The sequence below is a fragment of the Rhincodon typus genome, unplaced genomic scaffold, assembly GCF_021869965.1.
Source record: "Rhincodon typus isolate 14 unplaced genomic scaffold, sRhiTyp1.1 hic_rhity00002505, whole genome shotgun sequence".
NCBI lineage: Eukaryota > Metazoa > Chordata > Chondrichthyes > Orectolobiformes > Rhincodontidae > Rhincodon > Rhincodon typus.
In genome coordinates this window covers 5,987-25,000 of record NW_025968143.1, presented here as the reverse complement: position 1 = coordinate 25,000, position 19,014 = coordinate 5,987, and the positions used below count along the sequence as shown (strand labels likewise).

The window sequence follows — 19,014 nt, the reverse complement described above, 5'->3', positions numbered from 1 at the left end:
ATAAGCCAGGGAACTACGAGCCAGTGACCCTGACATCAGTGGTAGGCAATTTACTGGAGAGGATACTGAGGAACAGGGTCGACCAAAATTTGGTTAGTCAAGGTCTGATTAGGGATATTCAGCATGTACTTATGCGTGGGAAGTCATGTCTGATAAATCTTAGAGTATTTCGAAGAGGTGACCAGAGGATAGATGAGGATAGGGCAGTGGATGTTGTCTACATGGACTTTAGTAAGGCCTTTGACAAGGTCCCACATGGCAGGCTAGTCATAAAGGTTAGGTTGCATGGGATCCAGGGAAAGCTAGCTAATTGGATTCAAAATTGGCTCCATGGTGGGAAGCAGGTGATGGTTGTTTCTCAGATTGGAGGCCTGTGACTCATGGTGTGCCACAGGGGTCGATGCTGGGACCTATGTTATTGATCTGGATGTGCATGTACAAGTTTGCGGATGATACAAAATTAGGAGGAAAGTTATCAAAAATTACAGAGGGATCTTGATCAGATGGGGAAGCGGGTTGAGGATTGGCAAATGCAATTCAATACAGACAAGAATGAGGTGTCGCACTTTGGAAAGTCACATCAAGGTAGGATTTATACAGTAAATGGTACGGTCCTGAGGCGTGTTGTGGTACAGAGGGACCTAGGAGTACATAGTTTGTTGAAAGCGGCATCACAGGTAGACAGGGTGGTGAAGAAGCCATTTAGCATGCTGGCTTGCATCAATCTAGGCACTGAGTATAGGAGTTGGGACGTTATGTTACAATTGTATGAGACATTGGTGAGGCCGCACAGTATTGTGTACAGTTTTGGTCATCCTGTTATAGGAAAGACATAGTTGAACTGGAAAGCGTGCAAAGAAGATTTACAAGGATGTTGCCAGGATTAGTCAGTATGAGTTATAGGGAGAGGTTGGCCAGGATAGAACTTTATTCTTTGGAATGTAGGAGAATGAGGAGTGACCTTATTCATGTATATAAAAGCATGAGAGGCATAGATAGGATGAATGCATATAGTCTTTTTCCCAGGGATGGGGAATTGAAAACTAGAGGGCATAGGTTTAAGGTAAGAGGGGAAAAGATTTAAGAAGGACCTGAGGGGCAACTTCTTCATGCAGAGAGAGTGGTATGTATATGGAATGGGCTGCCAGAGAGAGTGGTTGAGGCAGGTACAATAGCAATATTTAAAAAAACGTTTGGATAGGTACATAGATGGGAAAGGTTTAAGACAGATATGGACCAAATGCGGGCAATTGGAACTAGCTGAGTGTGCACCATGGTCAGCATGGACCAGTTTGGGCTGAAGAGCCTGTTTCCATGCTGTTTTAGTCTTTGACTCTATATAGTTTTATTTCATTTCATATAATGACACTGCATGGAAAATACTTAGATAGCAGCAGTTCAGGGCTGTGTTATCATGGTCTGTGCTTAGCATTTACAAAATCAATAACCTAGTCCAAAAAATCTAAGAAATACTGGCATTTAAAATATCTTATTGTTGGGAAAAGTATCGCTCCAGGAATATTATCAGTTTTCCTGGTGGGTAATAAAACAAACAGACTCAATGATCGTATTTCATAGTTTTTCTACTCATGACAAATTTAACTAGTTGCAAACTTACAAATGCAATTGGAAAAAGCTGAAGTGTCATAACTATACATTTAACATTTACAGATGTATCATCACAATATTTTTAGAAAAATCTTTGCATTCGACTAGTACAATGGAATAAAAATGAAGTAATAAAGGTGTAAAATAGTAATATTAGTGAGCATCAGGACTGTTCCTTTATCAGATACATAGCCTGAAAGTTAACAACTAACCTGTGCACCTCTTGTCAGCACATGATAGAACAAGATTCCAAATAATCGCGCTAACTCACTCGTCCTTCCAATCAAATCCAGTTGTTCCAGCAACTGTAGGTTTCCACGCACACGGCAAACATAATGGTCAACCATTTTCCACCTATAACAAAATGAAATATACTGAGCATTGGAAGCACCAAAACACTCCTGAAAGTAATATATTTATTGTAGCATTAAGCTTACAAAGAAAGGTCTCACTTGTATCTGTCCAAAGTCCTAAATTAACTTGTTCAATGGAGCAATTATTTGTTATTTAAAAAACAGAAAATAAATCTATCCCCCTCTTTTGTTTACGAAGACGGACAAAAATAAACTTTGGGGTAAATGGAACACAATCCCAATTTCAGGTCAGATAGAAGATGTTATAAAAAAAAAAATGACTAGACTTCTGACTAGTCATCAGCTCCTTCAAAGAATTGGAGAAGCACAAGTAGGCTGTGTACGAGTTTACTGTATTGAATTTGTGTGACAATGGGAACACTGTGAACTTGCCAGAGTCATATATACATATGGTATTGTGCACTGTAAGTTAACTCCAGACATGAGGGATTTGAAATGACTAAAGACTTGCTACATTAATGATGACTAATTCAGCACCTAACTACTAAATGGGACCAATGTCCAAAAAAGAAGAGAGGAAGCCTGTGAAAACCCACTAGGTGACAAACTCTGAGCAGTTGTGTTTCTAGCCTGCCATCTTGACACTCTGAGGTGAAGGTGAAGATCTATGCTACACAGATAAAGACACTTGTACTATCTGATCTACAAAACAAAAAGATTTCCAAAAACTAAACACAAAAAAGGCCACTATTGTTAACTAGGCTGTTTTCTAGGTTTGATAGACTCACTGCTTGGTGCATCTCATTGCTTCAGTTCAGGGCATTTTAAAATCTAAGCTGGGTTGAATAACTTGGTAAGCTTGAATCATATGAATATTATGCTATGAAGTGAGTATTTGTAACCCAAAAATCTAAATATAATCTAGATCAAAGCATACAGGGTAATTATTAAAATATAGCTGCAGGGGCGAGGTTACCTGTGTATATCAGTCTTATTATCAAACCAGTCAGATAGGACACGGCAGGAAAAGAGTGGAAAACGCTGGTGAAGAACATGAAAAGCTACATTCTCAAAAGAGTAATTGTTGAGAGCAACCTGCAGGAAGAAAAAAAATATAACAGTGCACAAAAATCATTGCATTTTATTCACAAACCTGGCCGTTGTGTACAGTTAACCTAATGTGATGGTAATCAAGTGTTAATATAGTTATCAAGCCAATTAATACTTAATACAGTGAGCAGCAGTTTGAATGAATATTAAAGTCCTTTATTTGCATTTAATAGGGCCAGTGTTCCATTATGACAAATACAGAAAGCTTATGAACACATACAATGCAATGACATTAATATTTCCCTTCAGTCTGTCAATTTGCCTGATTTGAAACAAAATAAATCAAATGAAATTTACACAATATATAAAAACAGATAGGGGACCCAGAACAGAACTCTGCTCAACTTCACTAATCAATATTTCCCAACAGTTTTGGCCTTTGCTGCAAGTCATTTCAAGTATCCTACAAATGTATCCTAAAAAGGATGCGTAACCAAGCATTTGCTATCATTTCAGCTGAATTTTCAATGACTGTTCTATTAGAAGACATGGAATCCAGTTAAAACATTCAGGAAATTGCAATAAAGACTGTGGAACCTAAAAGAAAGGAGATTATTTAGGACACTTTGCTTTAGAGTGCAGTTTAAGAGAAAGTCATTGCCTCAAAAGATAAATTTGCTAAAATTTATCATTAGAAAGTAAACCTGTCTTGTTCCCTAAACAAAGGGACAACTGTTCTTTTAGAATCACTTTTTCACTACAGGAATGCAGCTGTTTGCAAATGAATAGATACCTTCCTTTGACTGAAAGCTACTGCCCACAAACGTACGAACCAGTTGCCTATGATATTATTGCCAGTTTAAGGCAATGTTGGATTGCTTTAACTCTTTGCAACCTGTGCAAAAGTAGAGCTCAGCACTACAAAGACTGGTTGACAGGACCAATGTAAAAAAAAAGAGAGTATGCAAAGACAAAAAATCGAACAACTGTACTTTGTAACTTAAATTTACAGTTTTCTGATGATTATGGACATCATTTATTGCAAGATTATTTACTTGTAACAATGTAAAACACCCTATTTCCCATTAAACTCAGCCCAACAGGTAATCCAAACAGACATAATTCATTCACTCACTTCAATGTCCCTGAAGTCCTTTTTCTTCATTCATCCATTGCTTCATTTGTGATATAGTTACTGCCTCAGCCAACAGAATATTGGATGAACCTAAACTCTGTCGGGTTAGGAAGGTTCTGATCTTATACTTTACACTTAACCAGTTACCTCACTCCTCATCATTCTCCAAATGTTCAGAATGATCCGTCCTACAATGTTTATCTCAGACATGGCAGTTGCACCAAATTCATCTCTGTCCGGGGCAAACCGATTTTCTTTACTGTCGTCTGATAAAACAAAGATAAATTAGAACTTCACAATATATATTTTATTAAATCACTGCATACTATTCATATTTTATCATTCCCTTTGAAGTAGTCATTATCTTCACACAAAATGTACTTTGCTCCAAACTCTGCTGACAGCTAACAGTACAGAGAGGATTTCTAGCATAGCCCAGCTTCACTGCCTGGTCCCTATCAGCTATATAATTGCAATAAGGTTGTAAATCAATTGATGGAAACTAATGCTCTTCCTTGGCTGGCCGGTGGAGTGGGGGGGAGGCGGAGAGCACTGAATCAGATAATAGGATGGTGGGTGGGATTCTGTTACCTCCAATAATTATTCCAGTTAAGTCTGCCATTGGAAGGCCACTGGACAGCCTTCCTGAAGCTGCCGTGGGCAATTAATGCCTATTTAGGTGCCTCATCCTGTCACAGCTGATATTTGCCCTGAGAAGGTGGGATGTCTCCAACATGGCAGCATGGGAAAATGAACCTTGTCCAACAGACCTGCCAACTTTGGCGATTGGGTGGGGGTACTCCTCAGTCAGGCACCTGCCGAGAGCCATGCCACTGTCCACCTCTCCCTGAAATGCTTACCTCGGGGATCTACACCAACCTCTCACTTATCTGTAGCCTGAGCAATCCTGGGTCTCGAGTGTCTGCATCACCAACAGCTGTGAATCAGCAGCTCTTGGCAGACAGGATTTTGTCTCCGGGGTTCTTGAACCCAGGGAAGGCCTCTGAATGTATAGTTAAGTGCATGATCGTCATTTAATGCCACAGACCTTCCTACAGGGAAAAAATGGTAAGGATTCTCACAGCACTCTAGTTGGACCCTGTAATCTGCATTAAATTCTTCCTAGGAAGTGGACATATTTAAGAAGTTCAAGAAATGTGATCTCCATACATCACATATTGTGCAAGCTTTGTAGCTTATATTTTTCGCTCCTACATCACCATTTTGCAATACTTCAGCTGCAAGTGCCAAATGAATGGCCTCTCTCAGTCTGCAGACCTCAGCAGAGATATTAGTTTTGACTGATTTGATTCATTCCATATGATATTGACAAACGGCTGGAGGCACTGGATACTGCAAAAGTACTAAGCCTTGACGACAGCAATAGAACTGAAGACTTGTTCTTCAGAACTAGCCTTGTTCCTAGCTAAGCAATTCTGGTACAGCTACAACAGTGGCATCCACCAGACAATGAGAGAACTGATCAGGTATGTCTTGTGCACAAGAGCAGGATCAATCCAACCTACAGAATTACTGCTCAATCAGACTACTCTCAATCAAAATGATGGAAGTTGTCATCACCAGTGCAAACAAATGGCATAAAGGGAGGAGACGTTTTCCAAGTGACATTGTAACTGGGATAGTAAACCAGAACCCAAGGATAATGCTCTGGGCACATGAAATTCAAATTTTACTGTGGGATTTGAATTAATAAAATCTGGAATTAAAAAGCTAGTCCAGTGGAAACTATGGAATCACTGGTTATGGTTTAAAAATCCATCTTGTTCACTAATGTTCATGGGGGAAGGAAAGCTGTTGTCTTTACCTGGTCTGGCCGAAATGTGACTCTAGACCCACAACAATGTGGTTGACTATTAACTACCGTCTGGACAATTAGAGATGGGTGACAAACACTGGCCAAATCAACTGTACAACATCTCATGAATGTGAATTAAAATAAAGGATTAACCTGCTCACTGACATTCAGGTTGGATTCTGCCAGGGTTACTCAGCATGACCTCATTACAACCACACTTCAAACATGGACAAAAGAGCCGAATTCCAGAGGCGGGGTGGGGGGGTGGGGGGTGGTGCCTGCAAGATTTAAGCTTCCTCTCTCTTTCAACAGGTCTGTTCTTAATTTCCAGGTCCTTGCTGCTGGCAAAGGTTTCAATCATTTCAGAGTAATCTCAACAAGGGCATCTAGGAAAGCGTGAGGGAGAACAGAATTGAACAATACAGCAGAGAGTTAAATAATGTTGGCAGAAATACTGAAATTGATTGCCCTGTTTCTGTATAGCAAATTCTATCATTTCATATGGAGTGATTTATTCCCATGCATTGCTTATTCCACATTGAATGCATTGGAACAGGAAGCCAAAGAGGATTCTTTTTCTGAAAAATGTATTGTAAATTTTAAATTACTAAATACCTGGAATACGGGAGACCATCCGACAAAGATCAAATTCTAATGCAGCAGCTCGCTGAAAAAGGTAACTCCAAGAATGCATCTGAACTTCATATCCGAGCAGAATGTCAGGGTCATACCTAACAAGTTCAATATGATTATTTAATTTATTCAATGAATCTTTCTAGGCAAAGAATACAACATGCATAGATTATTTGGAAAGTCATATTTCATACAGAATGAGAACCATTTCCACAATGCCCTTGGTAGACTGACTTACTTGCACTTCCACACCATGCCTTGAACAAAGTGCCTCTGTGTATCCTCCCTCACTTCTTTTGAGCATGGGACAATTTAAAGCACAGGTCAGAGAATAGCACTTCCAGCAATATCTCCTCCTCCCACTAGTCCCCCCACATGCCTACCTCAAGTATCTCCACTAGGGACCTGACTTTGGCTGTTTCTTATTCCTCATTCACTTGCTGCCCCTCAGTGATACCAGTTCCATCACGTTCCCTGGTCACCGTCTCAGGCTGAATCCAATTTTCACAACCTGTCAGCCTATTTAACTGAGCTTCACCTCTGACTCGATATCGTTTTCATTACAACAATTGCCAATTTCCCTTATTGTAATATCATCCACCTCCTCTTTTGCTTCTTGCTTTCTTTTCTCACACCTCCACTGAACTTTCTACAGTCAGCTTAGCCCTCAGTTGTCTTTATCAATACCATTTGTCTTGTAATCCTTTTTCTGCTTCATCTTGCTCTCCATCTCTTTTTGGTCGCCCAGAGAGCCCTGCTTTGGTTGTCCTACCTTTCTCTTTTGTGGGAATGTATCTGAAACACTTTTAACAGTTAGCCCAATGTTCTACTTGGAGATAGCAAGAACTGCAGATGCTGGAAGTCAGAGTCAAAACAGTGGAGAGCTGGAAGAACACAGCAAGTCAGGCGGCATCAGAGCAGGAAAATTGACGTTTCGGGTCAGGACCCTTTATCCGATGAAGGGTCCTGACCTGAAACGTCGACTTTCCTGCTCCTCTGCTGCTGCCTGCCCTGCAGTGTTCCTTCAGCTCCACACTGCATCAATTCATTGTAACCAAAATGGGTTAGTATTACTTTGATGGGCCTACAAAGAGCAAACAGCTAGTTGTAAAAAGATTCCCATCAGCATTAAGACAGCGCCCTATTGTCCTAATTTACTCCCTTTCAAAAGGGATTTTTTTGTACTAAAAATGACACATCCTTTATTGTCACAACAAATACAATATGGTAGGGGATGGGTGGGGCAATGAAAAATGGTTAAGAAATTCAGTTATCAAATAATTATAACATGATGATAATACCTTCTAATGTTATTAATGAGTTCTTGAAACAGTTCCTTCTCATCATTTACATAAGAAACTTGGAGACCTGTGACACCAGATCTAACAAGCAGTGGGACTTTGTTCCTGAGTCCTGAAATAAAGAACGCACACTGCCATTTTACTCATGTCAAAATGTAATAGACCCCTGAAATTTAGAATAACAGTGCTGTAAAATTGCACAGTAGCTCAGATCAAATGGCATAAACCAGAGATCAGCATTCACAAACATCCATTACCTCCACCGACACACAGTACACACCGCTGCTATCTACAAGACGCACTGCAGAAATTCAAAGATCCTGAGACAACACCTTCCAAACGCAAGACCACTTTCCTGCTCTTCTGATGCTGCCTGACCTACTATGTTCCTACAGCTCCACAGGGTATTGACCCATTGTTCTACTCTACTGCTGGTAACAGTGCAACAGGACAGAGGGCAGAAGATACATGGGGACACCACCTGAAAAACCTCCTCCAAGCCACTGACCATCCTGACTTGAAAATACATTGGCATTCCTTCACTGTCTTTGGGTCAAAATTCTGGAATTTTCTCCTTAAGGGCATTATGGATCAACCTACAGCACGTGGGCTGCAGTGATTCAAGAAGGCAGCTCACCACCACCTTCACTGGTAACTAGGACAGGCAATAAACGTTGGCCAGCCAGTAATGTCCACGTCCCACAAGTAAATTTTTTTAAAAGTCCTATTTGTTGAAATGAAACCGCGGCTAACTTATTTTTAAAGATTAGCAGATACAGGGCAAATATATAAAATATTACGAAACTGAAGTGGGCTCCAATCTGCGTATTGCACTACACAATTTTAAGTAACTGGGGAGACGGTAGCATTATTTTGGTGTCATTGGACCAGTAATCCAGAGGTCCAGTCTAATACTCTGGACAGATGGGATCAAATCTTGCCAGACGGCTGGTAGAATCTACATTCAATCACTAGTTCTGGAACTGAGATGTAATGTAATGGCAAACAATTATTATTACCCCCCAAGCCATCTGGTTCATTAATATTCTTTAGAGAAGTGTTGAGACCATCGCTAGTTTTCTTTTATTTTTTGTATTTTTCGTTTGGAACTGAAAATTGAAGTTCAGAATCGAACTTTGAACAGCATTTTATAGTAAAAAGGAGAGAGCCAAAGACTGATGTTTGTTGTTGGGAACTGGCCTGAAAAGGTCACACACTCAGAACACTACAGATAATTTGGCAGAGTTGTTCTTATATTCAGGGATTGGCAGCTGATTGGATGTTGAATTGGTCAAATAAGGGAGGACTGGTCCTGGCCAGCCAATCACAATGTTAAAAAAAGACAGACAAAACAAATTGACAGACAAGGTTTTGGGCAGGATGCAGCTTTGCTTTGGAAGCTGCTGGACTGGGCTTGGTTTTACTCTCTCTAGTTATTCTCCAGTTACCAACTTGTTGAAAGTTCGGAGAAAAGAATCCTAATCTGTAAGAAATAAGTAAACTGTCTTCAAAGATCTACGGAAGTTGTCTGACCCATGACTTTAGAACTCAAGCAAGATACGCAGTCATGTGTGCCTCCAATACAACCTGTTGACCAAGGATTTCATGAAGGCTTGGCATCAAACTGGTAAACTACGATTCTTTTATTTTCTTTATTTAATTTAGCCCCTAAATGTGTCTATTTGTCTGTCAGTGAGTCAATATATTCAAAGAAGATTTGGCTTGGATCGTAAATATTAGATTGTCGCTATTAGATTGTCATGTAGTTTCTGTATTCTGCTAAAGTTACATTCTTAATAACTTGTTAATTTTTGTTTAAGTTATAAACTTAGTCTCCAAGGTGTGTTATTTGTTAAGTCTGGTTAGGAACAACTGAGCAATTTTGAAGGTCATTAAAATGGGTCCAGTTCAGTATATTGTGAATCTACTGAGACTGATTTAGTTTGGCTTGCAATCTCTGATGTTGTAACATAGTGAAATTTATCATCCTTACCTGGTCTGTAGGACTCTAGACATGTGGTTGACATTTAACTGCCTTTTGCATTGGGCTGGCAAGCTACTCAGATCAAGGTCGATTAAGAATGGGCAACAAATGCTTGCCTTGCTGGTGACGCCAACATTTCATGAAAACATTAGAAAAATAACCGATATTTCACATGATAGAATCTAACTTTATAAATTTTAAAAACTCATTGAATCAGCTAAGTTGGTCCATCAATCCATAAAGTGTGATTAAGAAACACAAAGATGTCATTTCCTGCAGTCCAAATATAAATGAGGAGTTTACCTCCAACATATTAATACATTGAAATATCAAACAAAGCAGATTAGGAAGTCTCCAGGTTTAATCTTTGCAATGTGCTAAAATTGACAGATTTTCAGTTGGGCATTGGAACACCAAAGTGAAAGAAAATCTCTATTCCTGGTTCTGCAGTTACTATAGTTGGAACATATCGATTTTGGACAAGGGTGGACTTAGTCTTTGTTATGTCTCCTCACAATATGTACAGTTAAACAAAAGCCAATAATTAGGGAAGTGATGGCCTAGTGGTACCATCGTTAGACTATTAATATTCTGGGGTCCCTGGTTTGAATCCTGCCACAACAAATGAAGGAATTTGAATACTAGTGCCCGATAGGGAAGGAAACTGCCATCCACACTTGACCCACACATCACTCCAGACCACAACAATGGGGTTGGTTCTTAACTGAGCGATTTGGGATGGACAATAAATGCTGGCTAGGACAGTGATGCACACATCCCTGAATGTGTATTTAAAAAAAAAAAATCAGATTTGAGAAACCAGAAATAAGTTTAGGTGTAAAAGTAAATATACCCTTCAGTTAACCAGTGATTCTAAAATTTTCCAATAGCAGTTTCTTGAGATCAACACTACCACACAGTAGAAAAGCTTTTTCTTTTTTGTTTTTAAGAAATGCCCTTGGGTCATTCCAAAAAAACAGCTATTGGATATTTTTCTACATTAAAATGCATTACTCAGCAAGTTATTGGAGTTACTGGACTTGGACTGAATAATCTCAATGAAATTTAATCTAAATGAATGCTTCCTTTGGAAAATAAAGTAGTTTGCACTTGCTTAACACGGCGGTTATTAGCATCGCTTTAAGGCAGCACCCACAACCTCTGCTACCAAGAAGCACAAGGGCAGGAGATGTATCAGAACACCTCCAGCTCCAGTCAATACACACCATCCTGGACTTGGAAATGTATTGTTGTGCCTTCACTACTGCTGGTTCAAAATCCTGGACACCAGTTCCCAACAGTCCTGTGGATGACTCTACGTGCCAAAGACTGCAGCAGTTCAAGGCAGCAGCTCACCACCACCACCACCTTCTTTAGGGTAACTAAGGCTAGTGAAACCAGTATTGCCCACATCCCACGAACGAGTAAAATAATACACAATATAACACTGCCATTGCACATTTCCACTCAAAATCAAAGTGTGGATAGTGGAGCAGTTTCTTAACTTTCATGCACACTCATTTTATTATTCACACAATAATTAAATAACTGTTTGTCCTATTGCTTCATACCAGAAGAGGAAGTGTCTTTGTTGGAGCAGATATGGTTCTTATCAATTACTATAGCACCAATAACTTCAGTTTTGTTTGTTTTTGGAAGTAGTGAATCAGAAGAAACACAGTAGAATAAGGCACAGATTGGATCAAATTCAGGGTCGGGCTCCAAATCGCGTCTTGAGCGAGCATGTAACTCCATACTCATAAGTACAAGGTACTGCACCTGAAAACAGAAACAGTTCAGAAGGATAATACACATTACCCTAAATTTATTCATCATGAAATTGTAGTAGGCTTAATCTAAGCGGAGGGTGTTAAAAAGCTAGTATCAAAACAGAAAATGTTGGAAATATTCAGCAGGTCAGACAGCATCTGAAGAGGCCAAAACAGTTAATATTTCAGCTCTGTAATGGAACGTTGCAGAGCTGAAATGGCAAGATCCCCTCCAACACATGCACTATTCTGACTTGAATGTATACAGTCATTCCTTCAGTGTCATTGCGTCAAAATCATGAAATCTCTCCCTAATTTCATTGTGGGCCTACCTACAGCACATGGACTGCAGCAGTCCAAGGAGACAGCTCACTACTGCCTTCTCAAGGGCAACTAGAGATGAGCAATAAAGGCTGCCCCAGCCAGTGATGTCTACCTCCCAGGAGTGCATTAAAAATCCTCTCCCTCTCCAAGGAAGCTATCAGATCTACTGAATAATTCCAGCATCCCCTGTTTTTCTACCACCCCCCACCAGATTTCAGGCATCCATAGTATTTTACTTGCGTAGAAATTCTGATTTTTTTTTCAAATTCTGTTTTGAAACAACAAATTAAGAAAATACTCAAGCTTAGAGCACATTTTCCTGAGCTTTGTATACTCTTATGGAAAAAGAATTTCAACCTTCGTTAAGTATAGCTAACTCAGCAATTGCAGACCTGTCACTTGTGGAGAATCTACTAGAATTGATTGTCAGGAACAAAGTGACAGATGCTTATAAAAGTACAAGATGATCTGATAGCCTGTTTGGATTTAGGCAGTGTCTGGCTAATTTAAGTGAATTTTCTGAACAGGTCACTGGATTGCTGTCTATGGATGTTGCCTATTTCTATTTTCAGAAGCAATAAAGTTCAGCAAAAATAACAGAACTGGAATCACTTATGATACAAGTTGGGAGGTGGGATATATTTGGAATAAAAGGAACAGATTTATGAATGTGGCAGATGAAGTGGCCCAGGGATCTGTACAGAGCTTTTCACTAAAATGAAGGAAAAAGAGTAGCGTATTTGATGTCAAATTGTAAGCTGCATCGATGGAAGGAGAAGGTTACAAAGGCACACAGATAAATGAATGGTCGAAACTGTGGCAGATGGAGTTCAATGTGGGACAATCTGAGTTTATGTACCGTAAATAAAAACTGGAAGAACTGCAGATGCTGTAAATCAGAAACACAAACAGAAATTTCTGGAAAAGCTCAGCAGGTCTGGCAACATCTGTGGAGAGAAATCAGAGTTAACATTTTGGATCGAGGGACCCTTCATCATAACGGGTCTGAGGAAGGTCCCTCGTGCTGAAATGTTAACTCTGATTTCTCTCCACAGATGCTGCCAGACCCGTAAGCTTTTCCAGCTATTTAGTTTTATTACTGAGTTTACGCACTTCAGATTTGAGGAAGGCAAATTCTGACATTTGTTCAACGAGGGTAATGGCGGAGAAGGCTCATATAGATCTTGATTTGCATGTACATTTCTAGTGATACATGAACTTCTAGTAAAAAAAAAGGACAAACAGAATGCTAGCCTTTATCGCTCCCATTGATTTGGATACAAACTGAGGAAAGCATGCTTCAGTCACACACACCTGTGACCAGACCTCTTTTGATACAGTGTATTCGTATGTGGGTACCGAACATCTATAGGTGTAGTAACATTAGAACAAGCAAGCAGGCTGCATGATTTGGTTCACATATTTTTGATTTTACAATGTTGAAAATTATCTGATAAGATTGTTGCAGTTGAAAGTGATTGGAAAAAATTGGTAGATGCTGAGGAAATATTTCCGCTGGTAAGGGGAAGCCTTCATGACAATGGCAGGCAATCTTAAAAATCAGAACCACCCTCCTTTATTTTGCTCAATAATAGATTTGTCTTTACTTCTCCTTCGCACTCGTACTTTTCTAGTTTATCTTTCAACATATCTTTGCTTGTTGCATCAGCTTCTATATATGTTATAGAGTTCCACAGTCCAACCAGATTCTGGATAAATAATTTTCTCCCAATTTCACAACTGGATTTCTTAGTAATTATCTTAAACTTTACAGCCATTAGTTCTGATTTACCCTGCAAGTGGAAATACTTTCTCTACATCCGTCCCAACAAGTTTGATCTATTACATTTTTCTTTTATCTAAAAAAAACCCATCTGTTCAATCTTTCCTGATAATATAATGTCAGTTCTGGTACCATTCTAGTTTGCTGCACCTTAATGTTTCTCTGTTCTTTGCGTAATACAGACAGCAGAACTGCTCACAGTACCCCAAGGGAGGTACAACTAAGGTCTATGCAAGTCTACCACAACTTTTCAGTCCAACCTTCTAGAAATGAAGCCAGTACTTAACATAACAAGGTGTAGAGCTGGATGAACACAGCAGGCCAAGCAGCATCAGAGGAGCAGGAAAGCTGACGTTTCGGGTCTAGGGCCAAAACGTCAGCTTTCCTGCTCCGTTCATCCAGCTCTACACCTTGTCATCTCAGATTCTCCAGCATCTGCAGTTCCTACTATCTCCAGTACTTCACATCTTTTTTTAGTAATCATCTTATTAACCTTTGCTACGATTTAATACCTCATGCAAAGCTTTTGCCTCCTGGAGGTTTTGTTGGCTGACTTTGAAGCCGTAAGTGTTGTTCAGAGTTGGTCCTTCTATCTGAGACATACTTTTCTTAGCAGATTGAAAGGCAAACTGATTCTGGAAAAGTGCACAAACATGGTCACATACAGTTGCGAAATAGCTTTAATACTAAAAACTTCTTTTAAAATAAAGTCATTGCAGTTTCTCTAGATATTTACCAGCTAATAGGAGAACCACACACAAGACACTGAATTACCTCAATGCCAAATTGACTAGCAGGCATGAGTCTGTGCTTCTGATGCCTTAAAGAAATTTCAATGAATGGCATTGTGTTTATGGGATGTTGCTTGTATCTGCAGTGACCCAATTCCAGATGTTATGTAGATGCAAGTGTTTTCCTTTGCAGATGGATCATGTAAAACACATTGAGTTGGTACATATTAATGACCACTGTAACCAATAAGGTGGTTCCAAAGAACTAAAAAGTTTCAGAGCATTAAAACCATGAACTAGTTACACAATGAACCAAGAAATCTTTAGAATGATAATTTTCTTTGTGTAGAATGATTTGCTCAGTTCATACAGATGCCCTGATAAATCACAACCACTATAAATGAGGTTTTATATTAAGTTTACAATAATATCTAACAAATGAATGGTACACATAAGCATACACTCTGCTCACCAGCACATCAGCATTAAAACAGACTGGTGCAGACTCAATGCGCCTGTCCCTGTGCTGCAGGTCTCCAATTGTAGGTCATGCCTTGCAATGCCTTTAAAAGTTTGGGAAGTCAACAGTTTCATACCGATCAATGCTACGAAAGCATTCGATAAAATTGCTCCCCAACATTGTTCAGCTCCTACATTTGACTCGAATTGAAAGCAAGGATTTGTATAATAAACAAAAAATTCACAAAACCAAACTGTCAAAGTTCAGCACAGCGTAACATGCAGATTAACTAAGACCAATATCTGGTAACAGAAACTTAAAAACAAAAAATAGGAGCAGGAGTAGGCCATTTGGCACTTCAAGCCTACTCCACCATCCAAATGATCATGGCTGTCGTTCTACACAGCATCCGTATTGATGACTGCACTGGGAGCAAACAATGATGTGCAAGCATAAGATATTGCATGTTAAGACCTTTCTGAATATCCATTTTACACAGAAGCTTTAACATTAATGGATGTTATATTTGCAGTGATGTTTTTGCTTTCCAGTTTCTATCCAGTATTAACAGTTGTTAATTATATCCAATGTTTAATTGACCTTGCACCAAAGAAATATAAAACTCTGGTGATAATGTAGTACCTAGTGAAAACAGACAAATTATTCAGTAACAACTTGAATTAGGAGATTTAGTCTTTCTTCAGAGCAGTAAGAAACACATTGTGCCAGAGTCATCCACAATAATAGACTGCGCTAGCTATCCCCGATGGTTCCTACCTTGCCTAACAAAGAGTAATGGATGCTCCTGCCCAATGTGTAGCTCCAAGTGGTGGTGATTTCCCACCCTGGTCTCTGCTTAGTTTACCCACTCAGTACATCCACTTAGGGGGAAGAAACAGAAACCAGCAAGTAAGATTTCCACATCTATATTGTGAAATCTCTGGATGCTTCCTTTTTAAACAAAAAGGAGTCAATTGGCTCCAAACTGCAATACACTCCCTCATTTTCACTGTTGATTAGGATTGAGGATCAGGAAAAGTGGCCAGTGTTCAAAGTCGGAGCATTCAGTTAAGATTGGTCAGGTGTGGCAACTAATTATTGGAGCACACTATGTTCTAGTGTGAAAAATGTGGCAGTCAATTTTCAGTCTACATATAAAACTAAAACATCGAAACCGTGTTTGGCTATATAGAAGTAGTTAAATATTGCTGAAAAGACAGAGATGTTGTTGAAGTTGCATTAATCAGTGCATGATGAAAAGCTTCGGCAACATGGTCTTTCAGCAAAAAACGTATCTGAAGCTTGACCTCTCTATTTTAGAGATCACCACTTAAGTTAGCCCCCTGGCAACAGCAGGATCTTGATTACTTAATTTAGCTTTCCATAACATAGTAAATGTTTGGCCATTTTGATGTTCTTCATTGGAAATGTTTTTCTCCAAAATTCTCCAGTGAAAAATTGTAATTAAACATTTTCTTTCCCCACACCAGGCATTAAGTAAACATTAACTCATCTTCGATCTGCCAAAATACTGATGACAAACCACAAATATAAGCGTGCTGAGACACGTACAGGTTTAACAAATCCTTTGCTGTTGTATAGCAAATTCAAACGTCTGGAAGGTGGGAGAAGGAACTGCACTTTCATGTATACCTAAAGACAATGCAGATGAACCTTCACCTTTTGTATTACCTTAACTTGAGTTGTCAGTAGTACTCGCCTCAAGGAATCAGAATTACTTCCCCTTCTTTGACTTGTCTTCTGAAGCCTAGGCTCTGAATAGATTAAAAGGATTTGAATAATAAACAAAAAAATTCACAAAACCAAACTATCAAAGTTCAGCACAGCATAACATGCAGATTAACAAAGACAATATTTGTTAACAGAAACATTTAAAGAAAAGAATTAGAGTAGGCCATTTGGCACTTCAAGTCTTCTCCACCATTCAAATGATCATGGCTGATCATTCTACTCTGTTCTATTTCCTGTTTTCTCCCCATAACCTTAGATACAAGCATTAAAGCTAAAGGGATCAAAGTTCTTTTTGTAAATATTCAATATTTTGGCCTCAACTTTTTTTTATTTTGCAGAGAATTCCACAAGCTCACCACTCGGTAAAATCTTACCTCATCTCGATGCTAAATGGTCTACCCTGTATCCTTAGTTTGTGCCTGCCCCCTTGGTTCTGGACTCCCTGGTCACTGGCAACATCCTTCCTGCATTTAAGGTGTTTAGTCCTGTTAGAATTTTATACATTTCTATGAGATTTCCCTTCATTCTTCTAGATTTCAGTGAACATAATCCTAAGCAATCCAGTCCGCCCTTAGCCAGCACGTCCTATCTCTGATAAGGAGACTCAAAACTACACAATATCTACCAGGTGCAGTCTCAACAAAGCCAGTACAATTGTAACAAGGCGTTCCTGTTCTTAAATTCTGTCACTATAAATGCCAACATACCACATGCCTCCTTCATCACCTGCATGCATACTTTCCGCAACTGGTGAACAACACTACCCAGGTCTTATTGTGCCTTCCACTTTCCCAATCTATCGCTATTCAGATAACCTCCATTCTTGTTTTTGCTACAAAGTGGATAACCTCCCATTTATCCACATTATACTTCACCTGCCCATTCACATTTAACTTGTCAAAATCACACTGAAGCATCGCTGAATCCTCCTCGCAATTCACCCTCCCATCCTGCTTTTTATCATCTGCAAACTTCGGAGGTATGATATTTAGTTCTTTCATGTAAATCGTTAATAAACATTGAGAATTGCTGTGGTCTAAACACCAATTTCTGCGGTAACCCAATAGGCCTTGCTGCCACCGAGAAAACTATCTGATTATTCATGCACTTCATTTCCTGTCTGCTATTGAGTTCTCTATCCATGTGCGAACACTATTCCCCAACCCAATGCTCTTTACATGCTAATATCATTGGAGACACCTTACTGAAACTCTTCTGAAACTCCCCGATCAACTCTACGAGCTACATCAAAACGTTCCAGTAGATTTGTCAAGCATAATGGCAATTTAATAAATCCATGCTGACACTGTCCAAACCTGTCACTATTTTCGAAGTGGAAGTGGTCAGCTATTAAATCTTTTATAACGGACTCCAGTATTTTCCCCACTATCGTACGTCAGGCTAACTGTCTATAATTCCCTGCTTCCCCTCTCCCTTTTTTAAAATAGTGACGTTACATCAACAACTTTCCAATCTATAGGAGCTCCAAAATCTTGAAAAATGACCACCAATGCATCCACTATTTCTAGAAACACTTCTTTAAATACTCTGGGATGTAGATTAAATCGGGCCCTGGGGACTTATTGGCCTTTAATTCTATGAAGATAAAAGAAATGAGGAACTGCTGTCAAGTCAAAGTAAAGCCCCAACAAACTTGCCCAAACACCTATGATGCTGAAAAAAGTTATAGCCCCATAATGCTGCAACACCATGAATCTTTGTGCTTTGCATGGCTCAAATGCTCTCTGGCTTACTCATTACAATATAATTTTACATGTCAATTAAAAAGGAACCATTGCAACTTATTTGCTATGTCTAGCTGTGTCTAGACATTAAAATAGGTTGACAGGTTCTTTTCAATGTTTTTTTAAAAAGCTAAGTGTTTCACTAACTACAAATGTAATTCAGCAACTATCAAGCTAAAAAAAAAACTGGATCACCAAAAGAATGACAGAATGAATAATGCCTCCTTAAATACCAACCATCCCATGTCCCTCCCTTTGCTCTCTTAAAGCCTCCCTTATAATCATCTCTTTGAACAAGTCTATGATAACCGTTCCTTGGCTTAGTGTCACATTACAAAAATGACAAAAGCAAAAAAATAGTCACAGATAGTAGGAACTGCAGATGCTGGAGAATCTGAGATAACAAGGTGTACAGCTGGATGAACACAGCAGGCCAAGCAGCATCAGAGGAGCAGGAAGGCTGACGTTTCGGGCCTAGATCCTTCTTCATTTCTGAATTCATTTCTCTTTATTTCTTCACTTCATACCACCAAGGCAGGCATTGAAATTTAAACTCAATAAATTCAATAATTCATTAAAAAAATCAGTCAGTGAAAGCTAGGTTCGGTA

At 39.2% G+C, this 19,014-nt stretch overlaps 1 protein-coding gene across 1 annotated transcript in view; it reads right to left on the bottom strand.

The window, feature by feature from the left end:
* Positions 1-1,820: 1,820 nt before the first annotated feature.
* Positions 1,821-19,014, bottom strand: part of LOC125481529 (DNA polymerase zeta catalytic subunit-like) — a gene marked incomplete at both ends in the record, with an annotated part of 20,931 nt that continues 3,737 nt past the window's right edge. The window contains 8 exons of the mRNA XM_048593217.1: positions 1,821-1,962; positions 2,899-3,017; positions 4,255-4,373; positions 6,539-6,654; positions 7,858-7,969; positions 11,413-11,620; positions 14,230-14,352; positions 16,601-16,683. Coding sequence (XP_048449174.1) covers positions 1,821-1,962; positions 2,899-3,017; positions 4,255-4,373; positions 6,539-6,654; positions 7,858-7,969; positions 11,413-11,620; positions 14,230-14,352; positions 16,601-16,683 — 1,022 coding nt within the window. The remainder of the gene's footprint in view (positions 1,963-2,898; positions 3,018-4,254; positions 4,374-6,538; positions 6,655-7,857; positions 7,970-11,412; positions 11,621-14,229; positions 14,353-16,600; positions 16,684-19,014) is intronic.